The sequence below is a fragment of the Lepisosteus platostomus genome, chromosome 1 (genome assembly GCF_059453375.1).
Source record: "Lepisosteus platostomus isolate fLepPlt1 chromosome 1, fLepPlt1.hap1, whole genome shotgun sequence".
Classification (NCBI taxonomy): domain Eukaryota; kingdom Metazoa; phylum Chordata; class Actinopteri; order Semionotiformes; family Lepisosteidae; genus Lepisosteus; species Lepisosteus platostomus.
In genome coordinates, this window is record NC_142611.1 from 42,180,508 (window position 1) to 42,205,488 (window position 24,981).

The 24,981-nt window shown below is 40.3% G+C and overlaps 1 protein-coding gene across 3 annotated transcripts in view; it reads left to right on the forward strand.

Annotated features, from left to right (window-relative positions):
• The first annotated feature begins 3,491 nt into the window (after nt 1-3,491).
• The window catches only part of tbc1d14 (TBC1 domain family, member 14), a 67,029-nt gene continuing 45,539 nt past the window's right edge, over nt 3,492-24,981 (forward strand). Inside the window, exons 1-3 of one of the 3 annotated variants that reach the window (XM_088629190.1) lie at nt 3,492-3,599; nt 3,957-4,118; nt 11,939-12,686. In XM_088629190.1, coding sequence (XP_088485316.1) covers nt 4,070-4,118; nt 11,939-12,686 — 797 coding nt within the window. In that variant the 5' untranslated portion in view covers nt 3,492-3,599; nt 3,957-4,069. Of the gene's footprint in view, nt 3,600-3,647; nt 4,119-11,938; nt 12,687-24,981 lie in introns of those variants that run through there. The other 2 variants (XM_088629181.1, XM_088629171.1) reach the window with 2 other exon arrangements.

Sequence of the window (24,981 nt, forward strand, 5' to 3'; positions counted from 1 at the left end):
CTGTAAAAAGATACCCGTTTTACATCCGTTTTTGTATAGCGTTATATTTTAAATGAAAGATTAAAATGTAGAAATTATAATTGGATTCCCAATGGATGGAATGAACTCAATAGAACTCATTATTGCAGCAGCTTCTGCTCCAGTCTGCACTTCCCCTATGCTGCAGCTCCGGTTCCAGTTCTAATTTGCATTTTGCACTGGCCCACCAGTTCCAGTCTGCATGGCAGCTCCTGGTCCTCACCCTGGAACCTGGGCCTCTTTTTCTCCTGCAGTTCCATCCTACTGCAGGAGGCAGCTTTCGTCATCCAGGACCCCAGAATTTTCTCCGTGAAGTTATTGTTCCCACAACCCTGTTCCCGTTTTGTGGGAGTTCTGGCCTTGTACTTTGTATCGTCTCAGACCGCCCTCATTCCTGCCACCGTCCTGGCTTCTCTCTGAGGCAGCCCGTTTCTCTCCAGACCTTTAGGGCTCTTTCTTTTCTCTCCTGTTTCATGGGCTGTCTGGGTCAGTTATTCCTTTTTCTGTTTTCTTCAGTTTCTCGCAACCTTCCAGTGTCCCTGCAGAGCCACCCCCTTTCTCTCCCCTGGGAGCCAGTAATCCTGTTCCTATTCCGGTACCTGTTGAGCATCACTCGGTTAGCTCCCTGAGGATTCTTTTGTTCCCAGGCTTTTGATTGGGACTATTCCCTGCAGCTGTGCTGACCTGGGACTCCTGGAGTAGAGGGGGGGGTTAAGGAGAGGTTTCTTTGTCACCAGGTCCTTGCAAAAGTAAAAGGTTGATCCAATGGGTGCTGGGTGCTGCCAGTCGGTTCGGTCTTGATGCCCGACCAACAGACTGCGTTGAGCAGTTCGTACAGGGTTGTGGCTGGGCCGGCCCAGCTTTCTGGTCTTTTCAGCGGGGGTGCAGTGAAGCGGGTTCTCCTAGGACCGACACCCCTTGCTGGTTCATTTTCCTTTGCCGACTGGCTGGGGCAATCCTTGCTCTGTCGGCCAGATCTTTATGAATTCATTTTTCCCTTCTCTTTTCAATTACTGACCGGCCTGGAGTAATTAAGCCCCGCTGGCCAGTAACCAATTATTCTATTTTCATTCCCTTTGCCTCCCTTCACTTTCACCTTCACTTCCCCTCCATCACCGAGTGCTTGCGCCCCAATCGTATCTTTTCGTTTGTTCCACCACTCTCCAGTCCCTTGCGCTTGGGTCCTGACAAATCACCACAAGTGTGGCTTTGTCCAGCCGCATCATAAACATTTTTTAAATGTTTTGTTTGAGATGTGGCTTATTTTCACGGTGCGTTTCAGAATGCTGTATGTTTTTTAAGTTATGTGCAATGATATCTCATAACACAGTTATGAAATAACTCAGATGTTATAACGCAATGCATTTTCCTTGTTCCTAATTGGCTTCTGTAAAAAATGCAGTTCAGTGAAGCCAGAGTTTTAACCTGTCACTTTTTTTACTGAGTAGTTCAGGTGGATAGCTGCATCAGCATGCAAAGGCTGCAAAGGAACAAGTAATAGGTTTATTCCATACTGAAAAGAGAGGAAAGAAAACAACATTTCGGCTGTGGAGCCTTCTCCACACATCATGCCCGAAGAAGGCTCCACAGCCGAAACGTTATTTTATTTCTTCTCTTTTCAGCATGGAATAAACATATTACTTTTTTTACTATTCCAGCTATGCATTTTATGTATGCTTTTCGGGGTTTCTTTTGCCAAGTTAAAATGTCCAAGACATGAAAAGGAGAAAAAGATTAACCTTTTAAAGATCCATAAAGGATGGACTATCCATCGTTATTTTAACTGTTTAAAAATGTTAACAGGACATGTTAGGTTCTGCACAGATTTTTACGCTTAAAAGCTCTGCTAGCATCTACAAGTTTTATGTTCTTGCTTTGAAAAATAGTTTAAACATCTCATGAGAGTCCCAGCAGGTTTCTGCATTACAAAAGCTATACTGAGCTTAAAACTTCAGGAATGGGGATGCAAGTTTCCAGTTATTGTGGAGTTTGTTGTGTGTATAATTATTGAGTAAAATTAGACAATTGTTTAAGTATTGGTTAGTGAAACTTTGAGCTTCTATTGTTTGTGAAGGAAAATTACAGCATCCTTTCTATTCTACACTATTATCACATTTTAAAGGATGGCAGTTTGCTCTGCTTGCTCATTTCTGTTGTATTCTGTTGTATGCTTAATTCCGGCCCGGGGTGCCTTCTGTTTGGAGTTTACATGGTATTCCTGTGTTCACAATGGTTTTATCTGGCTTCATCCCATCTCTCAAAGAGATGCTGTATTTTTCTAGCTGCTTAGGGTTGCAGGAGAGCCTGGCAAGCAGTGGACTTAAGGCAGGAAATACCCTGGATGGGATGCCTGTCCCATCACAGGGCACACACAGACGCAAACACACACACTCACACCAGGGCCAATTTTACACAAAAGCCAAGTAACCCATCAGTATGTCTTTGGACTGTGGGGGGAAACTGGGGCACCTGGAGAAAACCCTTGGTAACCTGGGAAGAACATGCGAACTCCACACAGATAGAGCCCAGGTCTGGAATCGAACCCAGGGCTCCAGTACTGCAAGGTAGCAATGCTGGCCGCTGCACCACCATGCCTCCTTGTCCCTGTATGTGTGCTGTAATTTGACTGGTATCCCACTCTTGGGTGTTCTGCCTTGGGTCCTATTTGTCTGATATAGGCTCCAGGTTGACATGACACCTAACAGGAAGAAAAAAAAACAGCTTTCCAACAATAGATGTACGTCATTTCATGTTGTACAGTTTTTGACCACTTTTTAACTTTACAACCAATTTCCAATTACATATACTCAATCCAAGAAACAACCCTTAAGGTTCATGTCTCTACTTTGATTGTTCTTTCGCTCTCCCACTCCTCTTTTCATAATCAAATAGGTATTTATGTTTACATAATTTATGTTCTTACAACGGCCAAAAGTAGCCGAATGTGATATTTACATACCCAACTGACTGCTTTAAAAGCAGTGTAGAAAACACCTAGCTTTGCACTTGCACTACATATGTGAAGATAAAACAGAATAAACTTTACACCCAATTACACCAGAATATATTTTGAACCAATTTATAGATACCAAGGTATACATTTAATCTCCCACAACTGTTATTATGACATGGATAAACTTTATGATTGCAATTTAAAGTATCAATATATAAAGATGAGTTGCATCCTGTTTGCTCTACTCCACTTCCGAAACTTATACTTATCTATACTTTGCAGTCATTTTTATTACCCTGGTAAGTTTTATGACGACAATCAATATTAGATAAAACTTGATTTAGCTGTATTTCTTAAACTTCCTAGTTAGAAAATCCTCTTTAAAATATTAAATATTTAGAATCGTATTGGTGTTATCGTCACCTTGTTCTACTGCTCGTCTAGAATAAGAACGTCGACGTCTTTGAGAAATCGATAAACGATAAAGAGCTCAAAGCCTGAGGCGATTATTAATGCCTTTACGTCTGACACAGGTGAAGCCATCGATGTCGAATCTTTCTTGGCTCGATTGCTGATACTCCTGGTCGGTAAGCCTATTTTCAAGATGGCGACAGAAGCAGCTGCACAGGTACTTAATTATCCAGACTATAAACTTTGTCTGCCCCGAATTTCCCTTTGTAGATTACAAAGATTAAGAGAGAGCCTTTTAAGTCCTGGTTAGCTGTTTTTAAGAACGCACTCTTTGGCGTGGGCTCGACTTCGTTTTAAGTTTTTAAAAAGCCTAGCCGTCAGAGGTAGCTACACTGAGAAGTTGCGATAAGAAGTGGCACTTTTGTGTTTAGTTTGGACTGGTTGTGAATGGCTTGTAAATCTCCAACGTTTTCCGAACTTGTCGTGGCAGGGGATGGGTATATGAGTTGTCTGTGTGCCGTTGATCGGTCTTCCAAAAGCGTGTTAAATGGGGATTTTCTCTTCTGTGGCGAAGCTGCCTTGAAATCGGAAGCGCCCGATCCGCTAGGCAGACGACCATGGACCGAGCAAGAGACAGACACCTGCAACCTGCTGCTCGGACTGCCGGGCTGTAGCCTCCACCCCACCATGGCACACGCCGGCAGGACCAAAGATGGGGAGCGCGTCGTTAACCGAGGTAAGGCAACGCAGGTCGTTACAGAAAAAAAAACACCACCACCAACAAAATGTCGCAACGCTTCATTTAGTGAGGTTATTAAACTAGTGTTGGCGGCGAAATGAAAGTTAGCCACCTCAATTGTTTATCCCCCGTTGCGTTTTTTTCCTCTTCGGTTTGAAAATGTCTGGCTAGACCAACCTTAATTCCTAACAATATTCGCGCACGATAGAGCCGTGAGCTCCTGTTTTATGAAGTTGTGCGGGGATGGGTGATCTCACTGGGGGGAGGGCGGTAAAAACGCACCAAAAAGAGCCGCAGGTGAAATGCTGTTTGGTGCGCCTTTGCTTCTCGTGTTACGCGTAAAATACTGGACTGGTGAAGTAGATGAAACCAAACGAAAGACTTCATTAACCCCAAAGAAGGGCTGTCAGACAGTCCGGCAATTTGGAAAGGGTGGAAAATGCTTGAACGACATTAAGGCTGACATTGGTTGTAGAAATTATTTTTGGACAAATGTGCTTAAAGGTTTGTGGGTATTCTGGGGGGTGCAGAGCCCAAATCAGCATCTTTAAAAGGTCACTCTTTAAAAAGTAAACTTTTTAAAAAGTGTTTTAAAAAACATGCTTAAACATCTAATGCCTTCACTGTCCCTGAGCTACAAAACAGGATTTTCTTGTTCACACCCCCTTGTGAAGACTCCGTTGAATAGAAGTTGTTTTGGTATTGGTACATTTTTTTTTTGCTAATTGTTGTTCTGTCTAGTGTAGGCTATATGTATACCATCATCAGTGTTAGCCTAAATATTGCATTTTTTTCTTAACCGAATGACTTATTTTGAGGTTTGTTTTGATTTCCGGGTAGACTGTTTATTTTCATGGTTACAATAATTTTATATATACCACTGGTGAAACAGTCCTGGTTTATTTTGTTTAGCTGCATATGAAAAGAACCTCCACAACCACATCTAATCTTAAAGGAGTAATTAGACAGTGTGCAGTTTTTCTTAGGTGTCACAGCCACCTTATGTCTCTTTGAATGAAGGCTGGGCATTTTATGGTTGTCTTTGATTACATAAATGGCATCTCCATAGTTTTTGGATATAGGCTAACTTTCAGGTCTGCATGAGTAGTGTCCATAGTTTGACCATTTAAAGAGCGGTTCATAATTTTAATATTTCTAAAAGACCTTTGAACATGGGCATAGGGCCTGATTATTATTTTTAATGCCCTAACCTTTTTTTTTCATTACTGTCAAAGAACGTTTTTGTCTCGATTCCCCACAAAATCTTTGCTCTTCCACTGCATGAAGCTACTACAGTACTTGACTTTTCTTGGTGTCTAGATGTCTCTGTTTTTATCTGGTCAGCTGCAAATACATAGGTGCTTTGCATTGTCTGCATCGGTAGTTCAAGCTTTTCTTTCAGATTTAATGTAACATTAGCCTCTCCGTGTTGATTTGACCCCTTCCATTAACATTACAATCCCTGGGTTATTCTGTTAGAGTGAGTATAGGTTTTGGCTGTTTTTGTCGTTAAGATGTTTTAATAATACCATTCAAGAAAGTCCACCCCAACACTTTCAGTAACCACTTATTCAGTTCAGGATCACGGTGGCTGAGAGCCTATCCCAGGATGCACTGGGCACAAGGGGAGATACACCTGGAAGGGACGCCAGTCCTTAACGCACAAACACGCATACACTCACCAGTTTTCCCAGAAGCCACTTACCCTGCCAGCAGCCATTTCACTCTGCAACTCACAACTGGAAACCCACTGAAGCTCAGCAGGTGTGAGCCTGGTCAGTACCTGGATTGGAGACCACCTGGGAAAAACTAAGGTTGCTGCTGGAAGAGGTGGTAGAGGGGCCCGCAGGGGCCGCTCACTCTGCGGTCTATGTAGGTCCTAATGCCCCAGTATAGTGACGGGGACTCTATACTGTAAACAGGTGCCGTCCTTCAGATGAGACATAAAACCGAGGTCCTGACTCTCTGTTGTCATTAAAAATCCCAGGGCAATTCTCAAAAATGCCCATTTATGAATTGGCTTCATCACTCTGTTCTCCTCCCCACTGATAGCTGATGTGTGGTGAGCGTTCTGGAGCACTATGGTTGCTGTCGAATTATCCAGGTGGATGGAGGGGAGTCCCAATTACCTGTAAAGCGCTTTGAGTGGAGTGTCCAGAAAAGTGCTATATAAGTGTATGCAATTATATCTTTTGTCTGTGGGAGGAAAACGGAAGCGCTCAGAGGACGCACATAAACACGGTCGGAACATACAAACTCCACACGGGTAGCGCACCAGGTCTGGAACTGAACCCCTTCCCCAGCTCTGCGAGGAAGCAAAGCGAACCACAGCGCCACTGTGCCAGCTCTAGAAAGTCCATGTTTCTGTATAATACTATCTCCTCCTCCTTTTGGGAGTTCTCGGTCATAGACCCTTCTCCATGGAAGTAATTTTTTGTGTAGGTGTATATATGAAGCCCAGCTGTAGGGATTCCTGCTTTAAACATGCCTCATGAGGATTGTTAGCTCTGGAAGAGACTTGGGGGATTTTAAGTACAGAGGCTCATGTGGAAGTCTCAGAATATATGTACAAAACGTGCTTGGGCATGCATCCTTCTGAGAGGCTGGAGAACAAGAGTGCTAAAGCAAATGGCTTGCTACTTCTATCAGGTCCAGTATCTCTCTTAGCATGGATCTCTCTCACTTCACTGGTATGTACCTAAATAACTAGACATCATTATGCCTGTTTTCTAGTGTCAAGTTTAATTTGTGTGCTAAGTATTTGAACAGAGATCACAAGACTGTCTTTTATCGATGGCATTGTTTTGCAGGACATGCAGAATTTAATGTTATGTCAGAAAGGGTTATATCTAGAAATGTACCAGAACTGGGGGATTGACTATTTAGCATAAAAGTTCATTTGATTTGAAGTTTATTTTCTATTTTTTTAAATGAACACCAAATCAGTGTCATAAATCAATTTGTCAGAGAACTGTATAGTGTTAACTTTCAGAGTCCCTGTCGTACAGAGAGTAAGGATTACAACTTAAGAACTGGGTTCTTCTGCGTTTTTTATTTACAGGGGTCATTGCATTCTAGCTTCATTAATGTGTTCTAAATTATTGAAAGCCTGCCAGAATGGGATTTCAACATTGTATCCCTACAGGAAAAGGGGTTAAACCCCTAGACAGTGTACTTTTGAGCTACAGGAAATTATGCTTGCCAAATTATCCTCGGTATTGCATTCCCTCACAACATTGGTAACATTGTTCCACTGATGGATGATTTGATGAGCAAGGTAACCCTTCTGGGCAAGATTATATTAGATTGTTCTTCATGTGGTATTCAGTTTCTTTCCTCATCTGCTCCTATTGTGGCTTGTGTCAATGCTTAAGTGTAAGTGTGTTTTTGCAGTGTACTGTCTAATCCACAAAAAGAGGCACAACGCAGTGGTGCACATCCTGGGGTGCGATTGTGTAATGTTTCATTACGGAGAAAGCACCACTGCGTTTTTGGTATATATATGTATTTTCATGCTTCCAACTTGTTTATATGAAAACTTGGGCCTAATGTTTTTTTTCTAGTTGGAGAATGATCATGCTTTCACATTTCATGTTCCTGGTTGTACTATTAACATTGTCTTTTTATTAAGTATAAGTGTTAGCAGCCTGTAATTTTGATATTGGGTTCCCAAGGCGACAGCCTACAGGAGTAGTTTGGCACAGCTCTTAGAAGAAGCGATCGATGGCATGTTATGAAACTGTGTGAGCTGCGGGGCTTAAGAAAATTAATAGTTTGAAGTGTGATATTTTTCTCGGGCGCTTGGTGCCGAGCTCTGCCTTAATAAAAAGAATTTGCGTAATGAAATTGTATTGTTTTTTTGTTCACGCATCTATGCCTCGGATATAGATATCAGCTTTCTGAATGAGCATCTGTGCTAGCTAGCAGATGATGCCGTGTCTTCCACGTTTCGTACTTGGTGTTGTCACGTTATCTTCATTTCAGGGCTGCTCCATGTAATACAGTCGTATCTGTATCCTGTGTGTTGCAAAGATTAGTCCCTGCACAAAACTGCTGTTTTGTCACGACCATAGATCCTATTTTAAGTGCCACCCCTTTGTTGATATCGTAATGACAGCCTGCTGTTTGGGACCAGCTGTCATTTCCTTCCTCAGTGCGAAGCCTGAAATCACATGAGCTTCACCCACCCTTCTTGTTTAAACGGGGCCTTCAGCCAGAGGCTAACAGTTGCATGAATCTATTGCTTAAGGGTTTCACTTCCCCTGGTGCTCTTTGTTCTTTATTTTCTTGTGCGTAATTAGGGAGAGAACCCCCACATGTTCTTAGGCATACAGTTGGGCTCGTGCACCTCGAGGAGTTATTGATACTGATGGAACAGATCATTACTTTTTGGAGTCCATCAGTGTCCATACTTCATTGCTCTGAACACAAAATGTGTAATTTGTTGGAAAACCCAAAACTTAAAAGACCTTCTGATGTTTAACACCTGTATTTATTTTATGGTCAGTTGATCTATGTAAGTTTCCAGTTTTATTTTTAATTAACACTCTTACTTTCTACCTTTTTTTTTCTGCTGTGCCCATTTCCTGTGTGTGTAGGTGAGGAGCCATTAGTCTATTGAATATTGCAAAACGGTCATCAGCCTGTCAATCTTGGGGTCATTAAGGGAGCAGCAGTTAGGGCTCTGCGCCATGCCTGTGGGGTCTGGCTTCAGATCCCTAGAGGAGCTGCTGCTGTTCACTTGAGCAAATCCCCTTCTGTGTTTGCCGGATTCTGTGGTCTCCAGATTGTCATTGTAAATGAACTTAACAGATGGCATTTTTGTGGGACCTTTTTCCAATACAGTTCCTCAAGACCCAGTTTCCCAAATGTCTTCCAGAACTACCTCATGCCAGATCTCTCCACGTGTTCCACAAACCACAGTCTTCATTTAAACTGAATGGCTTCTGTTAGTGAATGTTGGAATCTCAGCTCCTGCAGCAAAACAAACATCACAGCTGCTTTGTTTTTTGATTAGTTATCACCAGTATTTCTGTCACTAAAAGTTAAGTCTGTCAGAGTGTATTGTTGAATTTTATCTAGGCCTTGTAGGATATTTTTTATTAGAATTTCAGGCACTTTTTTATCATGAAGGCAAATTGTTCAACTGTTGAACGTGAAAATGCTACTTGGGTATTGAACATGGTTAAACTACTTTCAAGTGTCATCTCCTCTTAAGCATGAAAAGAGTTTTTCAGTAAAATTGGTGTTATGATTGGCACAGTTAGGATACACAGGATAGCTGCTGGAGACAGATTCATTTGCATGTTACTGCATCATTAATAACAGAACAAAGTAAAAGCAACATGCAAATGCTGGATCTTAAAGGCCGTGTGATCAGGTTTACAAAAGCAAATAATTCATGTTCCCATTTTGCTTCATACAGTAAGGTCTTAAGTTTATTTGTGATACAATTTCACTTGAATTATAGGCTTACAACAAGGAAAATTTAACTTGGAAAATGGAAACCTCAAGGAAGGAGGCATTCAGATATGGAGAGTACCCCAATTATCATTTTTCAAAATAAAAATATAAATGAAATAGTTTACTGTTCTATAATGTCATCAAATGGCCTTTGAATCATTTTCTCTGAATTATCCTGGGCTTTCTTAACATGTCCGGAACAGAACTCCTTCTGTTTTTCCGAATGACGAAATAGGAAATAAAAACTGCAGGATGCAAGCACATTTCACTTAGGGCATACTGAGGTTCCTCAGGAGGTTATTTCGAGAGCTTTCTTTAAGAATCCCTTAATAGAAGAGTAGTGTAATAGTTAGAACTCGCAAGGAAGAATTTTACATCCATTTATGTTTTGAGTTAGAGCTAATGTTATTTAGTCTACATGCAAGAAAAGTCTATTCTTTTAACTATCCAGTACCTGGCGCTGCAACTACAAGACATCAACTTTATTCCTGTCAACAGTTAGTTTTGCAGACCTAGGAATATCCGTTCCATACACAATCTTAACCTGAAATGATATGCATAGGCATATACAGTACGGATCCCAAATATGCACATAAAAGGTATATGTGCATATTTGGGATCCGTGCTGTGTGTGTTGTACTGCAGCACTTTTTGATTTTGTAAGGTGAAGTTTCAAATGCTAGATTTGGGGAAAAATAATCCAATCTTGACAAAATGAATTGGCATGAATACAGGAAACAATGGTCTGTCACTTAAGTTGTGAGTCAGCTTTAGCTTTCTGGAAAATGTGCTGGGAATAAGCTGCAGGGTTCTGTCCCTGTGCTTTCACCTGAAATAAATCAGTGATTCTTTTAACTGATGTTTTCTTGGCAGCATCGCCTCTCTGGTTAATGACTGTTTCCTTCGGCAGCTTCAGAAAGTTCATTGCCAATTGTGTGGCTGGCAGAATGGGAAAGAAAATCAAGAGTTTTTGAATCGCACCAAATAAAGGTTTACAGTGATATCACTTTAAAGTAGCTGGGTTCTAGCAAAACATTTTGTCAGGACAGCTGTTGCCAAAAGGGGACTTTACCAGGGTGAACGGGGATGGGCTCCAGTACTTGCCATAATGAGAGGTATACGTGGCTTCATATTATTAGATTAGAAGCTCAATGTAGCTATTGTGTTTCTCTAAAACAAAATTTGGCATGTTCTTTTTCTTTTTATAGCCCTTAGTGAGCAGAGCTATCCCTAGGGAATGCAGTGCATGTTTTCAATTGTGTGATCTGCAGTATTGCATACGCAGCTGCTTTTCAGATTCCTTTTACATGTTCACTTAAAAGCCGTGCACACGGTTGTAGATGGAACCGATCCCGTCACTTTCTTGGCTTGATTTAAAGTGGTGTGGAAGGCCAACTGCGCAAGCGCTAATGACTGTGACTCTTTCACAGAGTTTCGTCTTGCCTGCCTCAACACGCCTGATTTCCTTTATCACATCTGAAGATGCAGACTTCCTTTATGATCTCTACTCCACGTTATGATCTCTTCCACTTGAAGGCCCTTTTGCTGGGCCGAAGGGGGGGGGCTTTCATTCACTGAATGCAAGTCGCCAGCACGAGCCGGTCAAATAGGAGCAGGTGGAAGGAGATGTCAAAGTCCTGTGCTGTTTGACAACTGAGAATATAAATGAAACTCACTTTCACTCATCTGACTGCTTTTACAGTCCCGAGTGATTCACAAAACATAGCATTGTTCAGTCATTAGGATTTTTTGTTTTTACAACTAAGGCCTCCAGGACGCCCTTGGTTATAAAGGAGCTTTGTTACCAGAGTAATTTGTGAGTTATTACTGCAGGCTTTCAGTTAAAACCTGAGCTGTGATCAAGGGCAAAATGAGGAAGCGCGGACTGGCTGCTCCGTCCTGCTTTCTGCTGGTCATTCGTCTGTAGAAGTGCCAGGAGCTTTTAAGTGACGGGAGATTCAGTGCCAGTTGCAGGAGAGGAGAGTAACAGTGTTAGTGAAAGCCCGCCGATGTCTGGAAAAAGAAGTCCTGAAGTCCTAGCTGACTCATTGCAGGCCTACCCGACACTTGTAATGGGGTTGACTTCTGACAACTCATGACCGTTCAGTTAATGTGATCTGTGCTATTAATTGGCCGGATAACATTATTTCAATATTATTAGCACAGTTCAATTTAATTGGCACCGTGCAATTCCAGCACGGTTTGAAAACGTGTTTAATTCAGTGTTTTTTTTTCTTCTTGCTTCCCAGCAGGATTTCAGTCTTGCACCGACTTTAGCTCTTTCTAATCATGAGGGAATCTTTGTGTTTTTTCTAAGGTTGCGTAACTTGTGATTTTTTTTTTTTGTATTCCAGGTCTCTCTGGCACAGCTGTAATGGACGGCAGCAATGGCACAAACAACTGTCCCACTGAAATGGGTGTACAGGCTATAGTCCCAGCTGGTTCTGATATTCAGGACCATGAAAACTGCAAAGCAAGGATGCCGTGTTCTCACTCCCTTCCGAGTTACAAAGCCAATTTGCACTTTACTGGACACAGGGAGGAAGATAGGCAGAGCCTTGCTTCCCAGGATTCAGGTATTCCCACGCTGGAAATCAGTAACCCAGAGCCCATACACTGCAGCGGACTGAACGCTAAACCAAACCACAGCAATGGCGGGTTCGTGTACGATCCAGTGTTGCTAGGTTCCGGCATAATGCCGGTGGAATCCCAGGGCCCAGCTACACTGAACCTGGAATCGGAGAGCAGCATGAAGAAGTCCTCCACTTTCCCGCGCAGCGGCTACGACACGGTGAAGCTCTTCAGCCCGTCTTCCCGGGCCCTCAACAGGAGCGACGACATCTCCGTGTGCAGCGTCTCCAGCCTCAGCACGGAGATGTCCACCACGCTGTCTGTCAGCAACGAGGACATCCTGGACTTCATGGTCACCAGCGACTCGAGCGCCATCGTGAACCTGGAGACGGACGAGGCCCACTTCACTGACGTCACCCTCTCCTCTCCGCAGGACCTCGGCAGCGGCAGCCCTCATTGCCAGCAGGGATTTCCTCCCCAGGAGGAGCCCCGGCACAGGAAACTGGGGCCCCTGGCCAGCTTCTTCACCAGGTGGCGTATGTCCTCTGCCTCCCCTCTTCACTGTCAAGCCCAGGCGTTTCAGATGATTCGTTGCTTAACCCTGAAACCATGCTCATGAGAACGAAATTATCAGTTTTCAATTATAGAATACTCGTCCAAAAATAAAATTGTTCCATAGTTGATACATTTTCTTTGGTTTGGCAAGGTTGCTTAGTGTTTTCAAACTCATGTTTTGATGCCCTGAGTTATATTTTCCTCTCAAATGAGTGGAAGGTTGTATTAATTATTTGAAGAAAATCTGCACCCTAACCCTAACATACCCAAACCCTTAGCTAGGGTTAGGGTTAGGATTCTTAGAAAGCGTAGAGGATGTTTGATGGCATGGTTGTGTTTTTAGACAAAAATGAAATTTATTTATTAAGTATTTCAAAGTTATCTTCACATTTTTTTTCTTTCATATATGGCTCTATACACTGCATGGGCCTTATATGGGAATGTTGTCTAAATTGCCCTAAAAGCAAAAGATTGAAAGACAGGGGTTAAGCTTTTCAAACTGTTGCATTTGGCATTGCATGCACTGCCATTTTAATACTCATTTCTGTGCGTCTCTTATCTTGGTGTTGACGCACTCCTGGGTAGAGAGAGACAGCTGTTTGGAATAGGGACATCTTGCATCGCTCTTGGGTTCAAAAGTGGGGGGAAAACCAATGAAGAAAATTCTAGAAAACATCTGAAATGTCCAGGACTGTTTAAACTACTAACTACCCGTTGGGGTCGAGGGGCTGAAGAGCCTCCTCTCGTTTGTGACATTTTTTATGTCCTGAGCCAGAGGTTGCTGTGTTTGAGTATTGTGTGTGCCCTCTTGGTAATTAGCTGCAGTCTGTGGAATTTGTCTGAGTCATGAAGAAGTGACTGTGAAAAAAACACTTCACTGTCCTTCAGGCGTCCCTGCGAAGCTTTAATTGTTGCAGACACCATCTTAAAATGCCCTATTTAAATCCTAAAGTGTATTTTCAGACATTCTTAGGCAGTTGCTGAACTGCAGCATATTTTCCTGTAATGTCCTACTTGTAGTAAAACAATTTGTGCTGTTTGTTACAGTATTTCCATTCCAGTTATAAATGTGGTTACTGGCACTTTTCATTTCAGCTGCAGATAGTGTAATTTAAGGTGTGACGGCCAATGAGAGCTTCTGAGCCAGGCGTATAGTGAGGCTCTTTAGGCTTGTGTACCTAATAGTGGGGTTATTTTTGCTTTAAAAATTGTTTTTGTAACTCGCACCACTCAAAAGAATTTCAGTTAAGCACCACGATTTCCAGACTAGGCATGCAAAGTTCGGGAAAGAGACCTGGATGCGTTTGCTTCTCGGAAGCGAGCCTTTGACATTTTCAAATACATTTTCAATGCTTCTTCAGGTCTGCCTTAGTCGTGTTACCGAGTCAAGTCCCAGCCTATGTGGTTTCCTACTCTAATCTGAGCCCTGCTTTCCGGGACTGTTTCTGAGTCGAGTGGGCAGAGACTGGCTGCGGCTATGAGCACTGATCAAACACAAGAGGTGGTAAGCACTCCAGAGCCCCAGGGAATGTTTGCAATCTGAGTGGAAGAATGGACTTTGATAGGGAGACAGCTGAAGTCACCTTGGATTTTACCCGTCAGATACGCTTTTTGCTACTCAGCTGAGGGATAAACTCTAAATCAAAGTGAGGGAGCTCTTGTGCACTGTTTCTGCCCATGTGTAAGAGGACAGTGGGGTTAATCCATGAAGACTCCATCCTTATTAGTTGTGGGGGGGGGGGAACAAGTAATTGGATCAGTACATGTATATGAAAAGGATGAACTACTGCTCTTCCGGTGGAATTTTTTACATTTTCACTCCAGTAATAAAACAGCCTAATCCATCTGAGCTCATGAGACAGGGGGCCTCAAATCTGCTCAAATCTTTGGATTCTGTGCAAACTCCTCCTGTGCCTGAACTTTTTTTCAAAAACTTAAAAGGACTGGCTGCCTGTTTTTCCGGGAAATTGGATCACAGAATCCATTAGCAATATTGAAAGTCTTAAAATTAACCTACAAGTAAAGAGGATATATGGTATTCTAAAAGTTTATCACAGTTTCTGAATGGCCCACATTCACTCAAAGTAGGTTTTAGAAACAGACAAATAATTCCGTGGAAAGGAAAACAGAAGCAGAAATATGCCGGTTACTGCAGTAAAATTATCTGCAGAGTTTTAACAATCTTTTGATCCAACATTATAATCTGAGCTCTGAAATAAGCTTTACTACCAACAATATAAATGTTAATATATTGATCTGATTAGAATAGTGCAGCATCTAGATTAAAAAAGCACACCTAAACTGCAACATCAGATGTATTTACCTGTGAAAATACGCCTCAAAACCACTGGGCTCACTCATACTGTGCTGGTATATACCCTCTTGGAATAAGCAAATGTTTCAGTTTAGCGTGGTTTACAATTACTTTTCTGAACTTATGTTTTGGCTGAAAGATCTGTTAAACAGTAGACCCAGAAGCTGACAGGTTTTTGCAACTCATTTAATGATCTAATACTTTTCATAGCAACCATTAAAAAATAAGGCTGAATAATACAGATGATTTTCATAGACTTAAACTTAGTACAGTTGTCTCTGTTCCTTCCCAGAAGAAAGCTGTATATTGACAGTTTTATCTAACTCGGTAGGGTTTTTGGCAAAGCGTGGTTACTTTTCTGTAAGTGAGCTAACCCATCCTGAAAAATCATTGCTGACTGATTGTGGGAATCTGGCTATTTAAATAAATTAAGCAAATCATCTTGGATTATTGTTACATTGCACATATATATGAAAATAAATTGTCACATTGGAAATGATCCAGGGTCCTGGATTATTTCACACTACACATTTTACTTCAGTGTGCTCTTGGCACTTCAGTGTGCAACTCGGGCTTACTAAGGTTTCAAGTATATAAGGTGCTAACAGGCTGCCTAAGTGAAATCCCAGGCATGTTTGGATATTGCCTTTTTTAGTATAAACTGTTTAGAATTTTTACTAAATACTCTTGTATTTATATTTTAGGGTTTTTAGTATAAGCTTTTCCCTGAACATTGTATTTTGTCTACCCCATTCCAATTATTAGCCTTAAGGCATTTTTCGACAGGCACAGTGGTGACACATTGGCACTTTAATGTTTCTTACAGTATGATTTACACCAGCTGTATGTCAGTCCTGTGAGATTTGAACAGTCAGTCATAATCTGCCTATTTCACTATCGGAAGTCATAGTTGAAATAGTGTGACAATCACACTAAACATTTCCATGTGTCTATACTTGTCCTTTCTCTAGTGTTACTCATTCTCAGTGGTGACAAAGGCTTATTTTATTAAGTAGTTTGCACTTGCTTAATTTACAGAAAGCATGCTAATTCTTGTAGCACCCATAACCAGCCAAGCAGTTTATTTTTAAACTTAAATGATATGTGCAGTATTTTGCAGCTAACGTGTCTCTTCTGTGCTACTAACCTTAATACAATTTAAGTTGTGCCTTGAATTTAAAAATGTCATCTTAGGTTTATTTGTGATATTTAGGTATTTAGGTAAATATATTTGTCATGAATCTCCTTCCTGATGTAAAAATAGACTATTTATACTGCATAATTTTTCCATCTTATAAAATTACATACTGTATCTGTCTACTATTTTTTGAGCAAAGGTTGCTATTATGCAATTCTACAGATATTTAAGCAATCACGTTATACTTAAGTTACTTCAGCTTTAAAATTTTCTTAATGGCTTTAAAAGTGCCTGCTGAAGTCTGTTTTCTGTAGTAAAAGCCTAAATATACTGTAAAAGGTGGAACATGTTCATTTTGTAATGCTGTTCTTGCAGCCATTTAATAATGGAAATTCATTCCATTTGTTCAGTGTCTTTCATGGCAGTTCTTAGTACTCTTTTACACAAAGCAGGGAACCCACCTATGGGAGCTGTGATGCACTGGTAGCCCCACTACACAGCAGAGCAGGCGGAGAAGCCAGTTACCACACCAGTCGAATTAAGGGGGAAATCTGGATCATGCAATTTCAAAGTGGAATTTAAGTAGGACAAAGTAGTAACACCCCTGCATTTAACAACAGTGTCTTGGGATTTTTAATGACCACGTAGTCAGCGCTGTGGTATAATGTCTCATCCAAATGACAGTATTATAGCATAGTCTCTTGTCTGACATACTGAGATTTGGATTGAAAATTGTGCTCTGTGGCGAGAAACCAACACCACTTAGGGCAGTAAATTGGATTTCTGTGGAGGCGTCCCTTCCCAGTAATAACCAGGCCTACATTTGTTAAATTTCTGAGATTAGAGGAGATCAGGCTACAAGATTTTAACATTCAGAGAGGCAGATTCGTAGATGCATGTTCTCTCATTGGTGTTGTGCCAGATGTTTTAACACTGGACACAGACATGTTACAGTTAAACAGTAATGGACTGAGCACCTCCTGGAAATCATCTTGCACCTCACTAGGGTTTTTGCCTCTACGTTGTGAGTGAAATGTTTTTCTTTATTTGTTCTTTCAAGAGTAGCGCAGGGCTGCATGAAATTACTTGGATTGTGTTTAAATTGGCAGATATCAAAGTGATTACAGGGGACTTCATTGTGATTTTCTGTTGGGTACTGCTTTTCATGTTGTAGTGGAGCTCAGTTTTAAATGAACAGGATAGCATATCATAAGAATCACCAAATAAAATCTTAACACGGTTATCTAAAGAATCATTTTTTTTCAGTGCTCTTTAACTAGTTGTTATAAATTTTTGTTTAAATCATTGAAGTGTCTTTTATCCCTCTTCCAGAAAATACCATCTGCATCATTAAATTATATTTTCGTGCCATCCTAGTTTGTATTAACTGGCAGCTATGCTGGTCTTTTCCCTATAATACAAACTAATCAAGATAAGATCTTAGTAGGTTGAGGGTTTAAATGCAAAATGGGTTTCCGTTCAGTAGGTTTACTCAGGCCTCTCTTCAGGTCTCAACTCTTCATAAAAAGGAAAATGTTTGTATCGGGTCCATTCCGATTCAGTTTAAAAGCTCAACAATCATTATTTTTCCAATAGTTACTGTATATTTTGGGATGACGGTGTTTTTCTGGAACTTTGTTGTATCTGTTTGAATCCCTAAAGAAATGTTGTCGGTCACAAAACATCTGATTTTTCTTGTGCCAATGTGCTGCTGTGACTTTATTCCCTGAGCAGACGATTTGTGAAACCGTTGGAGTGACAGGCCACTTGCTCAGGTGGGAAACATTTTAGCTGGTCTTTGACGCTGTTGTCCATTGCACATTAGGATTCACAAATTTTAGGGAGCCAAATGTCCTGAATCATCACTTTTTAAACATGTACATTTGTCAAATGCCAATTACTTTCATTTATGCTTTAGTGGTGTATATGTGACCCCGATAAAAATAAAAAAAAAACCCACAGGAGCTGCTTTGCTTTTAGTAATTCGACTTTCTAACCACATGATTAAGCTGGGAGTTCACAGCAGTTTTTTATACCCTTAAGTGTTACAGGGAGGAAGTTTGTTTATATCTGGTTTTGTGGTAACTGTGGGTTAACTGATTGGTGAACAGCCCTGTATTGTAAGAAATGAAGTAGCCTGTTTGTCAAAATGTTTTTGTACTCTGAAGTGTTTGCTTGCTGGAGGAAAAAAAAATGCAATGCTTCTTTATGTAAGCATCACCTTTTCTGAGATTTTTATGTAGTAAAAATGTTGGAAAGCTATTTCACAGTACATAATTGGAATGAGTTCATCGCTGTTCCTCTGACTCTATTTAAAGCTCAACGGGGAGTCACTTCAGCAGGACAGCATTACATCATCCCCCAGAACAAAAAAAAATGTTCTTTTTATTTTAAGCGTCTTTTAATTCCTCACTCAGCAGTTAAGGCAACCTATATGTGGGCCTGGAACAAGTAAAAGTTCACAATTGTTGCTTCAGGAGTGCTGTGAGAGGGAGGAGCTATGTTCAGAAGTGGAAGTCTTTAAAGGGCAGTTCTATTGGATGTCTTCGAAATCGTTGTTTATGTAACGTGAAACCAACATGTAGTTCTGTGTGGGAAGCCGAGGGTTGTTGAAGGTTTTGCAGAAGTGTTTGTTGTTCCTAGGCACTCCCTTCTCTTCTACATTTCCCTCCTTCTTCTCCTTCTCCCTTTTAATTTCTATTCAGCTGGTGGCACAGTCCACTGTCTCTGACTGTGCTGCACTAGTCACCTTTGAGCTTTAACACTACATCACCTTGGGGCTGAGCTTCTGCAGCTGTAGTACTTCGTTTCATGAGGGGAGTGAAGAGGAGAGGTCTGCGCTGTGTGTCTTAAGTATCAAGATGTTCTCCACAGACTGTGTGAAGTTACAGCAATGACTTCTGCTTTCGGAGGGAAAGGATTTGTTTTTTACTAACACCTGAAACAATGGCTGCACCGTCCCTTCTCCTGCTCATTGACAGGTCTGTACAAAACTGCGCTGTATATCGCTTTTTCTTTGGGTTTTTGCTCTGGGTGTTTTTCAAAAAGTGGAGATGAGGGATCTTGTATAATATCATGGTAAAGCTCTATAGCTCTTTGTATTAATTAAAAGGATGTGAATAACTGCCACATGTAATGTTTGATCAGACATATAGTTTGAGATTTCTGGAGTTTTCTTTCAGCTTACTAAAAGTAAAAAAAGACTGCCTTGTACACTGAACTATTTGAGCAATTGCACATTTAATAGGTTTTAATCTTTACATACAAGTGTTCATTTTTTATGTAATTGTATTCATTTTACTGTTGTTCCTCAAGTATGAGGTTACTGCAGTTCAGGACTTAATGTACTGCTGGAAGGGTTCAGCTGGAAGGGTTTATCTAGTTTCAGCTAAATCATTGACTTTCCATTTCTTGCTGGGAGAATACCGACTGCCTTTAACTTTAGCATGACAGGGCATATCCATTGCTGCTATATTTAGTATTGGGCACGTCATTACATCCATGTTTTATTTTTTTGTGCCATGCACTGTTTGTACAGCATTGATTTTTTTTTTCCCCATGAATGTTTGCTTTATGAAGCACAGCCGAAAACCTGTTTATGGATCGCTCCAGGAAAAACTGACAGCTCTTAAAAGTGTTGTCCTAACTTGCTCTGCAAATTAGTGATGCTAATTTGGTGTGATATGACTGCCAGAATTTTCCCATGATTCTGACATTACACTGCACATGTCTCAAGGCAGGTGACATGGTGGCACAGGGGTCAGCATTGCTGCCTCGCAGTGCTGGGGCCCTGGGTTCAATTGCTGGGGTGCAGTCTGTGTGGAGTTTGTATGTACTCCCTGGGTTTCCTCTGGATGCTCAGGTTTTCTCCCACAGTCCAAAGATATGCTGCTAGATTACTTGGCTTCTGGGTTTTTAAAAAAAAAAAAAAACACCTGGTCTTTGTGTGGAAGAAACTGTGTTTTAGAAATTAATACTCAAAATCATGTAATGACACATTCACCTCATCACACTGAATCCAGGATGACTCTAAGAGACTCTCTTTCTGGTGACCAGTTTCTCTAGAGCTTGAAATTAAAGTTAGTAACAAAATATTACGAGCCAATTAAAGCTCACTAAGCGTCTACTGGGGGTTTTCTGCTCTCTTTTTTAAGTTTTTTTTGTGATACTTTTCTCTCAACATGACTGTCTTTTAAACGCAAATTAGTTATGTAACATAGTATAGTTATGTAGTAGCAAAGGGAATATGTGATTCCGGGGAGGCGTTTGTGGAAATTGTCTTTGGACAATAGAAAGTAATCAAGGTAGTGAAATTGTAAACCATATAACAGAGCGTACAACTCGACTGTAATACAACTGTGCTAATTGGTTTCCCACTTGTTCCCATCAGTTAAGTAAATTGGGCAACTTTGGTCAGGTCATCAATGGATTAGAAATGAGTTCTTTAGCGTCAGGTAATCTTGTTATTTTTCTAACCAGACTTTTGAACCTCCAAGTCTTACCGATGTTGATTTTCCAGCTGTGTAATATGCATACTCTAGATATACTCTTTGCTCTGTAAACAGTGCTAAAAACCTTGTTCTGTTTATTTAATCAAGAATGGGTTGCTGTAACATGCTCTTATTGTTGGTTCTTAGGCTAAGATCCTTATGTCTTATATATCATCAAGGTCTAGCTCTCACAAGCATTTGTTGTAGCTTCTTTACATTTCCAGTGAAGTATCAGATTGATTAAAAAGGTTGTGTTAAAATGCAGTTTAGCCTGCTAACATGCAAGGCTCTGGTTTAGACCTTAAGAGAAGTACTCATCCTCTGAATTGGAGGTCCATCAGTCTTTCGTACTACCCCAGGACTAGGTAGAAATCCATATAGAACTGGGGCTTAAATGGATATTATAAACTGATTTAACTTTTTCTTCCATTAGTTTTAATACACATATAAAACATCTGAGTATATGTTTTATCTGCTTTTTCCTGATTTAAGTGTTATTTGCTGATATTTATCTGTTGTTGCAGATGGCAAACAAAACCTTGCAGATATCTAGTGCTGTGATTTAGATGAAAAAAAAAATTCTATTAATCCATATTCCTGTTTGGTTAATGACGTCTGAGCCATTGATTTTAAATGGATTGATTTAAAAGTACTGAGACTGTCTTCCTGTTTTGTCTCGTTAGTAGTGTGCTACTGGAAAAGCACTTTGGTAAGGGAGGGAGAGCCTTTTATTTGAAGGGACCAGAAGGAACTTGGCTGGCATGGTGGAGCAGTGGTTAGCATCACTTCCTTGCGGCACTGGGGCCTGGGGTTCAATGTGCTGTCTGTGTGGAGTTTGTATGTTCTCCCAGTGTTCACATGGGTTTCCTCCCGGTTCACCGTTTTCCATCTACAGCCCAGGACATAATGGTAAATTAACTGGCTTTTGGGAAAACTTGCTCTGATGTGCGCATGTCTGTGTCCTCCAGTCCATCACGGGGCATCTTGTCCAGCGTGTACCTATTGTATGCTGAGACACTATTGTACGACTCGGTTAGAAAATGGGTGGACAGAAGGAACTTGAGGACGTTCTTATGTTTAAGAGTTGGAGTTTGTTAGTTGCAGGCTAGTTGTAGTTGAGTAGAATAAACTGATTTTTAGAACACTTAGGCCTACAGTACCGTACTTCTCTATTGCTTTGTGTTACGTGGTGAAATTGTGATTTTAGCATGGACAATGTTCTGTCCTTGAAGTTTTTTGTTGTTTGACATTTACTAGACTAAACTTAAATTGGCAGCAGTTTAAAAGCTTCCTGTCCCTCAGGTTCTTCTGAATGTGAAAATTATTATTATTGTACTTGAAATATAAACAACTCCAGCAGCAGTTCCTGAAAGAAACAGCTCAAGAAAGAAAAGTGCTTTGATAATCCAAACACAATAATGCCTCCATTGATTCCACCACAGGAAGCATTTGTAACTATTCGAAATGGCAGCAGTTCAGAGTGTACTGTACTGTGTATTGTGATTGATAGTGTATTCGTTTTTCTGAGCTGGTATATCCAGCAATAGAAATGAATGCCGGAGGTCTTAAAAGGACAGCACTTCCCACGGGGGCTGTGCCATCATTAATCCATATCACAAATTAATTGCAAATTACTGCGTACTCTGTATAGAGGGTAGGGGCAGCAGATTGTTTCATGGTCTTTCTCGTATTAAAACTGTCCAGGCCTCTATTTCAATCTACAGGAGGTAAACCGCAGTTTGTGGAACTGCTGTATAAGTGAAAAATAGTACAGATATGCTGTAATGATATCTTTCTTATACATGTAAGGAGTGAAATGTCAGACAGAGAACCTTATAAATTGTATAAATATAACCTTATAAATGGATTTTACATTACTTTTAATATACCTGCAGGATTTAGATGCTACAATTGATTTGGAACACCAGTATATTTTCATAGTGTGAAATAAGATTTTGAAAACTTGTATCAGGCCTCTTTTAAGTCTTCTCTGTTCAAGACTGAAAGGGTTGATTTAAAGAGCATTTAAATATCTTTCAAAATTATCTATTTCTAGCCTAGCTTTTCCATTTTTAATTTACAATTTGTTTTTAATATATACCTTGCCCAGTCATGAATTTTATCTAAACTTTTTTGAGTTATGTTTGCTAACCCTCTTCATTTGGTATCTTCAGCCGTAGGAGTAGGGAGTTGTTTTGTTTTTTAGAAATCACAGATTTAAGTGCACCTTTTGGATGACCTGCATGTCTAAAGGACCAATTACAGAGATCCAAGACATGGCATGACTGGAGAGGGAGAAAGATTTCTGCTCTTTGCATTTTCATTGCAGAAGTTAATTTAAAAGGTAAACGTATTGATTACATACCTTATTAATTCCAATATTGATGGCAATAAGAATTACACTTTTGTCCATTTTTGCATTCTTCATTATTAAATAAAGTACAGAATTAAAGGATTGTGATATCAAGCAGACTTAACCATGTGTCAACCCCATGTGTGTTGAGTCTGCTCCTCCAGATTTGTGTAAAAATAGCCCTGGTGGCTAGACGTGTAGCTGTGAGCGCACTGTGTGGTGGGCAAGAGCCACATGACTCCTCAAAGGAATATCACAAGAAGGAGGATCAAAGAAATGTCCTACACTGCTCTGCTAAATTACGTTATTTTCAGTCTTGAATGGGCAGACTGAGGGGATTCCATTCATATTTTCAACATTTTCCACAAACATTACCCCACTTGTTTAGAATCGGAGTCCCAGTACACAAAAGCTAAATATTATTGAGATCAGGAGGCACTGTTTTTCCACAGAGGATTGAAGGGGTCTGGAACAAGCTAGCCAGCGACAATGTCAAAGCTAACATCAGATGTTTTTCAAGGCAGCTGGATGCTTCGTTTGCTATTATGAACTAAATGAGCTGAATGGGCCAACTTACCTCTCCTTGTTTATAATCTGCTTACTCCAGGTGTTGACAGCCTTTCAGAAGGGGCATGCCAAGAGTTGGCTCATGCACTTGTTTGTAAGGGTATGAGTGCCATTGGTACTTTTTTAATGTAAGAAAATGCCCTAATTACATTTATTAGATGTTATATTTTAAGATTAATGTACACATAACAGGCTACTGAAGGGACAAGGAACTGTCCTTGTGTGGAAATACCAGTTCACAAAGGTGTGTTGATACAAATGCAAAAACAAATGCCCACTCACCATCTTTTAAGCATCAGTTTTTTTATCTGTCTTTTCAATGCAATATTGATATCTGAAATATTGTGTTCAAAAATGAGTAGGCGTTTAAATAAAGTAAAAGTTGTGGAAAAAATCACAAATCAACCCAACAAAATGCAAGAAGCCTGCCATCTCTAGTTGGATTTGATAAGATTCTATTGTAGCTCCAAAAAATCCTATTTGCTTGATTTTCAAACTGCAAGCTAACTTTGCAAATTGTGATGCTTTTCAAAATCCTCAACATCTATCCAATGAAACACTGTAAAATCCATGTTGCTGATATCAAAGTTGTGTGGTTTAATCAGAAAAGAAATCATCGTCCCAAAACATTGGAAATCCTGAAATCTGACAAAATGCAACCCTGTTTTCATCGTGCTGTTCAGGGTAGTTTTTACATTTTTCAGACAGATCTTGATTGCCTCAAGATAGTTCTCAAAGCATACCAAGACTCTCTTGGGTTTTATAGTGTTTGTCTTTACACTTAAGTGTGAAAATGTTATCAGAGGCATGGATTGTGAGCTTTCCTGTGGGGGGAAAAAAAAACCCTCTAAAAATTGCACCAAAAAAACAAGTGAATTGTTTTTTTCTAAACCAAGGAGCTTTCATTGGATGGCATGTTGTAGAGAATTGCAGAACAGTCAACCATAGTTTTTAACATGTTTTATTGTCATTTCTTCATGGCTTATTAGACTTTTATTGCATGTGCCTTTATAAATCCCTCTGCAGACTAATAATGACACAATGTCGTAGGTTGCCAATGCCTGATCTAAACTATAAACATTTTATTTTGGGGTTTGCTGTTTTTGGTACTTTTCATTTTTTACCTGTAAGTATTTAGTGTAACCATTTATGGTTTGATTGGAAAATATCCTCTTTATGTAATGTGTGTGTATATTGCTTGTAACTCTACAAAATGGGACATTTGAAGATAGTTCAATACTCTTTCAGGGCACTATATATATAAAATTGAAAGGAACAATTAAGGATTAATTTCCTTAGAGACAAAACAGCTCATCCTTGTCATTCTGTCTTAATTAGCTTTTGTAGGTTCTAAGAAATGAATTCAACTTGATATTACAGTAGCAAAACTCATTGTAGCTGTGCGTTGC